The sequence below is a fragment of the Elgaria multicarinata genome, chromosome 11 (genome assembly GCF_023053635.1).
Source record: "Elgaria multicarinata webbii isolate HBS135686 ecotype San Diego chromosome 11, rElgMul1.1.pri, whole genome shotgun sequence".
NCBI classification, from domain to species: Eukaryota; Metazoa; Chordata; class Lepidosauria; order Squamata; family Anguidae; genus Elgaria; species Elgaria multicarinata.
Genome location: NC_086181.1, coordinates 26440982 through 26452745, shown reverse-complemented (window position 1 = coordinate 26452745; position 11764 = coordinate 26440982). Strand labels below are relative to the sequence as shown.

General features: G+C 43.7%; 1 protein-coding gene across 1 annotated transcript; it reads right to left on the bottom strand.

Moving 5' to 3' along the window:
• Nucleotides 1–10434, bottom strand: LOC134405609 (vomeronasal type-2 receptor 26-like). The gene is made up of 5 exons (XM_063136849.1): nt 10060–10434; nt 8304–9167; nt 6973–7200; nt 3842–3968; nt 1–914 (listed from the first exon to the last, which is right to left on the bottom strand). The coding sequence occupies exons 1-5, from the start codon at nt 10432–10434 to the stop codon at nt 1–3; spliced, it is 2508 nt and encodes an 835-aa protein (XP_062992919.1).
• Nucleotides 10435–11764: the final 1330 nt, after the last annotated feature.

The window sequence follows — 11764 nt, the reverse complement described above, 5'->3', positions numbered from 1 at the left end:
TTACATACTCCTTCTATCATTTCTCCTTATTAGCTGTTCCCTCGTGTTCAGCTGAGGTCTCAACACTATAATGTAACATTTTGGGGAAAAGATACAAACCAACAACCCAGCACTTGATGCTAAAATAGAGAAGATCTCCACAGCTACCATGTATTTCCCTTTGGAGCTCAGATAGGATGGAACAAAGGATATCCACACACTGCAAAAGACCAACATGCTGAAAGTGATAAACTTGGCTTCATTGAAACTGTCAGGGAGCTTCCTTGCAAGGAAAGCCACAGTGAAACTCATGACAGCCAAGAAACCCATGTAGCCCAGAACACAGCAAAACAGAGTCATGGACTGTTCATTACATTGTAGTAAAATTTCTTTAGCCACTGAGTGCATGTCCATATCTGGGAAAGGTGGAGAAGTTGCCAGCCAGAAAGTAGAGATGCTTGCTTGGATGAGGGAGCAGAAAAGAACAATGGAGATGGCCAGTCTTTTCCCCACCCACTTCCTCATCCTAGACCCTGGCTTGGTGGCCATGAAAGCCAGAACCACCGTGATGGTTTTTGCCAGCACACAAGAAACAGCCACTGAGAAGATGAGGCCAAAAGTCGTTTGTCGGAGGAGACAGGTCACCTTCTGAGGACGGCCAATAAACAGCAATGCACAAACAAAGGAGAGAAGGAGGGAGATGAGGAGAGTGTAGGTGAGGTCCCGGTTGTGGGCTTTGACAATAGGAGTGTTGTGGTGCTTCATAAAGGTTCCCAGCACCAGAGCTGTAGTCAAAGCAAAGGAGATGGCAAAAGAGGCTAAACTGAATCCTAAAGGTTCTTCATAAGACAAGAAGGTTACTGACTTGCGAATGCAGGCATCCTGTTTTTTGTTTGGATAGTTTTCATCTGTGCATTTATGGCAGTCATTTGTGCCTGAAAAAGAAAAGATGTGGTCTTGATTTCAGGAACATGAGATCAACTGGGCTAAATTGGTATGACTGTTACTCTCTCAAAGAGAACATGGGCCTTGCTAGACCTACATGTTAATCCGGAGAGAAGAAGGAGCGAGGCCGCGCTGCAGCTAGTGTGGGCTGTCGCCCTTTTCTATGCGTGAGACGTGACGGGGTAAGGGAAAGCTCTGTCGCGTCCTCCATTTTAAAAAAAACACTTAAACAGGCCATGTGCGCAGGAGCGCACCAATGATAAGATAAGTCTTTTTTTTTTTAAAAAAAAAAAAAGGTTCCCCGCTCCCCCTGCCCCTGATTTACCCCCACAAGGTATGATGCACCCCCGCTCGCCCCCTTGCTTGACCGTCCATCCGCTCGCCACTCACTCGCCCCATTGTTCACTCTCCTGCTCTCCCCCGCTAGCCCCCCTCACTCACTTGCCCACTCACCCCTTGCTCGCCTGTCCACCCTCCCACTCGCCATGTCCACACACACCACTTGCCATGTCCACCCCCGCTCACCTGTCCAGCCCATGCTCGCTCGCCTGTTCACAATGTCTGATGCCCCCTCCGCCCCCGTCCGTGATCTCCCCCCCCTTGCGAGTAAGCGAGCAGCCGGGAAAAGCCACGGAACTAGCTAGACCTCAGCCCTGGGCTGCGGAACAACTGGGCCGCAAGCAGATCCGGTTTTCCCGGGTCAAGGAAGGGTTCAGCCTGGCCTGACCCCGGGATCCCCTGTGCATCATCTGCATGCAAAGCAAGGAGCCCGGGCCTCACACCGGGCTAAACCCTCATCTAGGAAGGCCCCCAGTCTCTGTTAAAGTTACAGCATAGATTAAGTGCTGGGAATTTGAGATGTGCTGGAGTGGGTGTTAAATGGTTGAGGTTTTGTAGGTCTAAAACAGCATCATAGATTTTAAGCACAGCACTTTCATAAGCCAGGTGAGATCAGGGTGCCCTGCTCAATATGATTATGTGCCATAATTTTTAAAGAGTAATCTCTTCTGCTCCAGATTGCTTGCAGGATTAATAGGCTCCTTTTCATGAAGTTTCATCTGTGGATTTTCTTTCTATTTGTTTCATGATCCAATCGCAAGATGTTCTTTATGTTTTATTTTACAGTGACTGGATGGCACTGTCATATAATTGCACTATAGCAAGTTCATGGAAAGTAACGGGAAATGTATTATATATCAAAGTGCAATGAAACATCTTACTGCATGTTCTAGGTTTAGAATAAAGCTGCAATAATATTGGGGGGGAACCCTATAATTTATGGGTTATTTTTAGGGATGTGCACGGACCCCCTGATCCGCTTCTCTTCCAGATTTGCAAATTCCAGATTGGGTCTGCTCTGCTCCGCTCTGCCTATGGTCTGCTCCACTTCGCTGCAAAGCTCTGGATCCGGATCGGAGCTCCGCTTTTCCCCTATTGAAATCCAAAAATGCCTACAACTTTTTTCTGTTAACGTTAGAAATCTCAAACTCAGCACCATGATAGCTTATCTATGTATGCACATGTATGACAAGACTCAAGCAAATCCAAGAATGCCCTGATTTTTGGGGAATTTTTGAATATCTGACACCTCATTTTCAGAAATGGGATATACTCTTTCATTTTTACAGATAAAAACTTTGAAGTGGGGTCCCTCACAGATGTCATCTAGATCCACATTCATGGCAAGTTTCAAGCAAATCCCATCATCCCCTGATTTTTGGTGGGGTTTTTAACCTTTAAAGCATCACCCTTAACCTCAATTTACACCACTTTCGATATCTCCGTCAATTTTCATGTTTGAAAACTCAAATTAGGCACCATGACAGCTGATACATGCATACACATGCATGCCAAGCCCCAAGCAAATTCAAGCCTCCCCTGATTATTGGGGGATTTTTGAATATCCAACACCCCAGTATCTCAGGGATTTTTAAAGCTGCAGACAGCTCAGTGGGTTTTCTTTCTTTATGGCCATTTCAAAGAACATCCCAACATGCTATGAATTGGGGAGTAGATAAACCTAAATATGAATCTTCTTCCACACTTGAAAAATTTATTTGGAACTTCAAAAAGTCTAAGTGAGTGAAGGAAGGACTTATCCCCTGAGTCAAAGCAAGACACATATAAACCATCCCTGCGAGGCGGGCACAGAGGAGGAGGACAGGCAGCACTGGGAGCAAGCATGCCGGAGGCTTGTGGGGTTGAACCACAAAGCCCATCATGTAGTACAGCTCCCAGGCACCTGGCAGGCGGAGAGGCAGGCAGAGATGCCATAGATCTATGGGGAAGTCTGTCCCAGCAGATGCCCCACCACAACAGCACCCAGGCGGAGGAGGGAAGGCAGGCATGCAGCAGATATTTCTGGGGGCACAACGAAGTGAGCCAAGGATTGTTTCAAAGCCAGTAAGTCAACCATCCCTGCGAGGTGGGCACAGAGGGGGACAGGCAGCACTAGGAGCAAGCATGTGGGGTTGAAAAAGGTACTTCTCACACTTTTTTAACCCTATTTTAAAAACAATTATAGCAAGCAAACCGCAGCATGCAAAGTGCTGAAAATAGGCTCAAAATGACCCCCACCCACGACTCTCTAAGCACATTGAATTTCAAATTGATAGCTTGAAAAACAAAAAAGTTATCCACTAATCTTTTCCGCAATGCAATCCTATGGGCGAAAAAATCCAAAATAGTGGGCAGAGCGCTCCACGAAAAGAGAAGCAATCTGCTTATGGTTGCTTCTCTTCACCATGATTCAACAGTCCCCTGATCCACTTCTCCTCCACCTGTAGCGGAGGCGAATCACCCCGATCCACTTCTGCTCGTCCGATCCGTGGAGAAGCAGATCACACCCCTAGTTATTTTTAACATTTGTTTGGATTATAGCTATTCTGTTCTATCATATAATTTATATATTTCTTACCCTCCTGGTTTGAAATCTTCCCTTCTGGACATGGGACGCAATCATAGCAGCAAAATGGTTCTCCCTCCTTCATTTTCTTGTGTGAACCAGGTTGGCAACTCTCAGTACACTGAGAAAGAGGCCGGGACTATAGAAAAATGGAAAAGAGAAATATATAAGGAAGGACTATGGAAATTGGAATCCGTAAGCTTTGAGGCCCCTTCTTTATTTTATCAATGAGCCTCTGCGCCCAATTGTTGCATCACATATTAATTTTACTGCTGCTTACCCAGAGTATTTAATTTATAATGTTTTGTTTAATTTTTTTTTAAAAAATCTATCTAACATATGTTAAATGTTAGTATACTGTCGTTGTGTTGCTGTTGTTGAGAATGATATCAATTTAAGTTTGATGATTGCATTCCACCCTGCAGGGATTTACCATTTGGGAAGCATGCCATTCTAATAAAATAAATGAATAAAGACATAAGATTTCAGAAAGACTTGAACAGATTCTGTTGGTAGTGATTACAGTTTTCTAGTACTCATCCTAAGCATTTGAAGTTCTATTTTCCCGATGGTCAATTTCTACTTTTAAAAAGAAATAGTACATTTGACCATACGCACAAAATCCACATGGGTCTTTTCATTTTTGAACTCTGAGGTGAGGGTTTTCTGAGACATGCAATTGATTTGTCCAGAGCTACAGTGAATAGAACTAGCAGACAGAGCCCCATGCTACAACAAGGAGCAACAATTTGTTTTGGTTTCTAGAATTTAACCATCTTTCTCAGTGAATGCAACACATTTTCCATAAATGCTGACATTCAGTCCAGGATGTACCAAATTGCAATCGCTTTCCACTCTTGGATTTCACAGGACCTCTAATTTCTGTGAAAGACTTGTTCAAAACATTCAAAATATAACTATCATCTAATTAAGATTTCTTAAAGCAAATTCTTGGAAAACGAAGTTATTAGGGGAGCAGAACTGTGTGGCTCTTCATTTATTTAATCAACTTACACAACACCTTGCCTTTGTAAGTGTGTATTATTATTAGGGGCGTGATCCGCTCCGATTAGGAGCGTAGAAGCAGTAGCGGATTGGCCTGCTCCGCCTTACCCAGAGGCGGAGTAGGAGCAGACCGCGGACCCCTAGAAGCAAGGTGAAGAGAAGCGCCCATTTTCGGAGCGCTCCGGTTTCCGCGGAGCGCTCCGATCGCCATCTTGAAAACATTTCGCTATAGGATTGCATTGCGGCAAATAATCGCGGATAACTACATTCTTTTTGAAGCTATCGTTCTGGAAATTCTTGTGCTCAGAGAGTCGTGGATGGGGGTCATTTTGAGACCACTCTCACATCTCTGCATCGTGCAGGTCGCGTGCTATATTTTTTTGAAAATCGGGTCAACCGCGCAGCTCAAACGGCATTTTCGGCTTTTCGCCCATAGGATTGCATTGCGGGAAAGACTCGGGCATAACTGGGTTGGTTTTTAAGCTATCGTTCAGAAAATTCTTGTGCACAGAGAGTCATGGATGGGGGTCATTTTGAGACTACTCTCACCTCTCTGTGTCGTGCGGGTCGCGCGCTAGAATTTTTTAAAAAATCGGCGGGAAAAATACCTTTTTCAAAGGGCTGAGGGGCAGAGTCAGCTCCCGGTCATGATCACATGATCCCAAAGTTAGAGGAGGGCATAGGCAAAATGGGTAACTTGGGATTCTGGGAAACTTCTCTTTCTTCATCTGAACGGACTTTTCCCAGTGTTTTTTAACACAGTAGCCCCACCAAATGCACAAACACAACCTGAAATCATATACTAAGCCAAGAATAAGAGATAGAAACACAGCACTGCTACCCACCCTAACTTTGGGGAACAACTGAAAAGATGTGGTGCAAGGGGATGAGCTCCCCTAGGGCATCTCATCATGGACGTGCCGCCACTCTCTCCTGCACTGGAAGGCCATTAGAGCCTTCCAAAGAGAGTAAAATGGTGGAGCAATGCCTATCATGAGTCGAAGTGAGCGTTCATTTCTTAGTGGTGGAGCGATGCCTATTATGAGTTGAAGTGAGCATTTACTTCTCAAGCTCAGAGCTGTTGGTGAAGCAATGGCTGTCTTGAGTTGAACTGGCAGCTACTTCCCCCTCCCCCGGGCACGTCCCCCTATTGCTGGTAAAAGACAGATATAGCCTTTTTAAAAAAATTCTTCTTGCTGTTTATTGAGCAACACTGCTGCTTTTAATTCCACCCCTCCTTTGTTTATTTATTGATTTATTCCATTTTATATGCATTACTGGCTTATCCTTGGCTCACTTCCTTATGCCCCCAGAAATGCCAGCTGCATGCCTGCCTGCCTGCCTTCCCTCCCTCCTCCCCTGCCCACCTCGCAGGGATGTTGTGTGTGTGTGGCTTTGACTCAGGGGAGAAGTCCTTCCTGTGCTCACTTGGAGTTTTGGAAGTTCCAAATTTTGCAGGTTTAAGCCCCGCCAAAAAACAGGGGATGATGGGACTGCCTTGAGTCTCGGCGTGCGGCATATGTATCCCTGGATAAGCTGTCATGGTGGTGAGTTTGAGGGGTTTTTTTAACGTGCAAAATTGACGGAGCTATGGAAAGGGGTGTTGGATTTTCATAAATTCCCCAAAAATCAGGGGATGATGGGACTGCCTTGAGTCTCGGCGTGCGTATGTATCCCTGGATAAGCTTTCATGGTGGTGTGTTTGAGGTTTCTAATGTGCAAATTGACGGAGCTATGGAAAGGGGTGTGAATGGGGTGCCCGATTTTCAAAAATTCCCCAAAAATCAGGGGATGATGGGATTGCTTTGAAACTTGGCGTGCGTGTGTATACCCCCATGAGGTATCATGGTGCCAAACATGAGGTTTCTAACTTGAACAGAAAAAAAGTTGTTTACTTTTTTAGCTTTCAATGCAACCCTATGGGGGGGAAAAAGGAGCTCCGATCCAGATCCGGAGCTCCGAGTGGAGCGGAGCGGAAGTGGGCGGAGCCGGGGTGGGGCGGAGCGGCCCGATCCGGGAAATGGCGGATCTGCAAGTGAAGCAGAGCAGGGGGTCCATGCACACCCCTAATTATTATACAATGAAGGTATGATAGACATCAGGATAGTTGGTCATTTCTAACAGGTTTAGAAGCCTACCTGGTTAAACCAGCCATGCCATGTTATGGCATCTTCATCAATGGTGAATTCCTGACCTTGGGGAGCCTCGGGATCAACCCTCCCCACTCTCACCCTATGAAATGAATGGTTGGAGAAGATAATCCAATTGATCACATCCAATCCAGCAACTAGCTCCCCATTCTGGTTGAGGGAAACTTTGTCCCCTGCACTGTTGTTAAATGAGATCCATTTTAGAAATGGTTGGAGCTAGAGTGAAAAAGAAAAGGCAAGGATTTGGAAAACACTGAATTTAGGTTTTTATGGGCCAAAATGGACATAACTTGAAATCAGTATCTAGCATCTCCATCATTTTCTTATCTGTACTTTAGAGTAAGGGTTCCAAACTGGTCTTAAAAGCTTCCTACCTTTGTGCTATGGTTCTGATCCAGATAAGTCTTCCTGCACCTTCTGTAGAGCAGAAATGTGTGTGTGTGTGTGTGTGTTTGTTTGTGTGAAGAAGAGCAGCACCTAGATATGTATTTAAAGTAATGTCTGCTTTGAAACTTATACTAAGTTCTAATGGTACCAGGAAAAAAAAATGAGTTTCTGTAATGTTACTTAAATGCCCCCTTTACAATTTTAATACAAAATGGCAGCTCAGTGAGGGAGAGAGTGGCTGCATGCCACTTACCAGAGGCCCTTGAACCACCCAGTTCCTCACCACACATAGCAAGAAGCACTGGGCAGCCGGCATGTGTCTTGTGAGTGAAGCAAATGGAGGTGAGTTTTCCCATTCCAAGCAATGCTGCCTCAAACTAAAGCTGTGTTCCACTGATTTTTACATAGCACAAATGAAATGAAGGTGGAAATTGAAAAAGAAGTATCCTTCAAAAGCTAATTGAAAGAAAATCTTTTCTGTAGTTAGTGCCCAAAGAACCTGTAGAACCTTGAAAGAAATGTTGAGGACACTGATTTTTGCCACTGTAGCTCACTATAGAATCTACATTAGACGAAGAAGAAAAACACCCACATAGCTCAGGTTGCCTCCCTCTCCATTAACTTGGCATTCTTGGGTCACCACCCACTATGCCCATCTTTAAGGCCAGCCCTGGAGAATGCCTTCGGGGAACTGTTCACCGAGGGATTGCTTGACTGGATGCTACTTGAATCAGTAAAATTACAACCAACACTGCTCATAGCATGTATTCCCAAAGCACCAAGAGGAAAGCAGATTGACTGGTTGAAATTGGGACTATACTGTTATTTCTTGTTGGGGCAAGGGAAGGAAGATAAAAATGTTAGGAAAAATTTGGGGGAGAATAAAACACAATGTACATTGTCCTGTTATATGAGAAACTTGAGTCTATGACCTGCCCAAATTGTAGATTCTGAAATTTGGGTTCCAGTCCATCCATTGTTGCACCATGTTCAGCTCTAGAAGAACACATGGCATGATGTAGAGCATGGGCCACTGCATAGACAGCATTGTAGATGCAATAGCTGTGTCCAAGTGTGCTCATTTCAAAGAATGATCCAGGAAGGCTCTCCAGCCTCTCCTGCCCTGTGCAAATGTCCCCATCCGCCTTGCCCACAATACTCTCTGGGAATACACAGCCAAAGGCCTGTTGCCAGAAATCTCTGATAAAACCATCTTCTCTAGAGCGTGAAGGGTTTCTGCTCTCAAGAAACTGCTGAAATCCTGGTAGGTCACTGGAGTGAATTCTGAAAGATATAGCACCATTGAACATTTCTATACCCAAATTCCTTTGTAGGACAAGTAAAGTGAACTCTGTCTGTGCTGTTGTTATCCATAGTTTCCCTTTCACTTCCTTTGACATGACCTCTGGGTCTGATACATATGGAAGGAAGAGAAAAATTGCCGTGGAATAAGATTCTCCATGGACGACAACTGCATTAGCTTTGCTGTTCATCACTTCATCATGTGTATTTGCTCCCTGTTTAAATGCGTCATTAAGTTCATTGTCAAAACTCAGTTTGGGGACTCTTTGTATGAAGGCAAAACAGACTCCCCTCTTAGAAAACAGTGGAATGACAATTTGTAGAAATCTTTCTCCATTATCATTATCCATAACGCCAATCCCTATCCACGTCCACCCGAAATGGAGAAGTAAAGAGAGAATCCCCTCATACTGAAGGCATTCCTGAGGGGCCAACTGGTAGAAGGGAAGGCCTGGAGTTTTTGTGTTCATTACCGGAGCAGGGCCATAGATCAGCTAAGGAGAGATTTTGGGTAGAGGGAAAGGAAATCAAAGCAGCAAATTATAAAATCATTTCATTTTTAAATATATACATACACAATGGGTATCCAGTTGGGAACATAATGCTTGGTTAGACCACAGCCTGATCTAAGAAAATACTGATTATCTTTAGCCATCTGGCTAGTTCAAGGATAACAGTCTCAGCGGAAGGGTGAATATCATGACAGAACATATCTCCCAGGACATAGGGTTGCATCCAGACTTAGTTATATTTAACAGTTAAACCTATCGATTTTAATGGAACCTATAGAAATCCAGATAAGCTTACATCCCATTTATTTCAATGGGTCTAATTTAAGTATGACAATGTCCAGTTCCAATTAATTGATGAGTAAAACAGAGAGAGATTACTGGTTCTGATACCATTTATAGAGCTGTACGTGTATATTTCTCAACAAATAACTGGGAGGATCCTGATGGCCAAACAACATGTGGCATTATTTCCCACATCCCCTCACAGGCCACAACTGCGTGGAGGAGAGCTCCTATTAGCTCCAGTGCTTTCGTGTGTGTGTGTGGGGGGGGGGGAAGGGGTTAATGGCTTTTGTTCCTACCAGAGTTGCAATGGAACCTAGTCATGCAGAAGTCGATTCTGCAGGCACAGTTATCAGTACAAATGCAGTGAGTAGTATCCAAAGTATCCATGCACCATGGCTACCCAATGAATAAAGGAAATAAACAGAAACAATTGCATTTTATTCATGAATATATGTATATATTCTTAGCCAGCATGTGATATTCATAAACAATGCACCCACTTCTGCCCCCCAAACAACAAAATGTAACTGGAAAGGAAAAGGAAAGCATGAGTGTTGTGATGGATTGTCATGTTCCCCAAATAACCTACCTGTGGAGTCTTATAGGTATCCAAGATATTTGCCACATATAGGGAGATTTCAGAATCCAGTCCCCCAATAACTGCTGTTAATGTATTCTGGATATCACATACATAGTTAGGTACAACATTTTCCAGTGTAGTCAACAGTAGCATTGTGGCATGATAGGTCTTCCTTGCATTATCACAGCTATCATAGATGTGGAAACCCAAGGTGACATTGGGTAAGATCTGAGGGTTTTCATTGATTTCCTTTACTGCAAATGCCAAGGCCAGGATGTGCTGGTAATGCTTAGGAAGTACCCTACAACAGAAGTTGCATTCTGTAACGGCAGGGTTTTCCACACATATATTAATTATCGTCACTGTGCTCCACATCAATATCATTAGTCATATTACGGAATCTAAATGTAATCCTTCTTCTACTCCTAAGTCCAAGGCAGTTTACGCTAAGATGAAAAGCAAACTATATCAGTGCTCATCTTCAGCACACCACTATCCTTACCATTTCTGGGAAGTTACCTTTTAATAGAAGGATTCATATACTGTGAAGCAACATCTTTTGAATGTGCTCTTTAACAGCCACAGAGATACACTGGGTTACATCTTGATTTTGTCATTGTTGAAGTATGCATATTGAAATCAGTGGGAAAATTAGGCATGATTTTTGTCAAACATGACATTCTTAAGCATGATTGATTTCAGTTGTCTCACTGATGTATGCCTATAACTAGATCCAACTGACTAACTCCAGTGTCATTCATGTTGTACAACACTATCAACCTTTATTGTCTATCATCTGCTAAATGCAGTACTATTGTATTAGAGTCATCCAAAACAATGATGAAATCAGACAGAATAAGAGGGAACAATAGGTTGGATACTGATATACTCAGATTAGACCCAATGAAATGTGTGGGACTGAAATGAGTCATGACTATCTTGAGTTCCATTAATTGAGTTCCATTAAAAAGCCCTCGAGGAGCAGGACCTCTGACTTGCCCTTCACCATGAAGGTGCCAGAGTGCTCACCGTCCCTAATCTTACTTCCCCCAATTCCCACACAACCCTGCCTTTAAAGATTAACTTATTTATCCTCCATTTCTAAGAATCAATCCAGTATGGAGTAGGCAAAAACCTGAGCATCACTAGATGACAGGGAAAATTCCTACTCAGCCCCTCACAAAGGAGGTGACTGGTTTTAGTTCCCATACTAGAATATAGGGAGGGAGGGTGGGGCCGAAATAGAAAGAGGCTGCCTGAATGCCGGGGGCAAGCTTTATACATTTGCTTACCCACTCGCTCACGAGGCACTCCATGTGCCTGGCACAAGGGCTGTCTTTCATTTTCCTTCCTGGCACCACTCTGTCGCAACAGGCGACCCCCTCCCAGACCATGCCGGATGGGTGTGGATCAATTTTCTTCAAAATTCTGTTATTTCGGTGTGTGTGTGTGTGTTTGTGTGTATATGTATATGACACACGCACACACACTTTATTGCAGTTAACAGACAAGATTTTGAAACCTAGTTGAAATCTAGATATCCTCAACCAAAACATACATTTCTTCAAGAATAATTGATGTAATTTATCCCCCCAGCATGAAGTCACATTACATCTAAGAAAAAAAGTGCCACAGTGAACGATACTGATGATATTGTTATATGTCAACAAGTATTTAAAATAAAATTGGGCTGATCTGTCTGGTAATGGAGCCA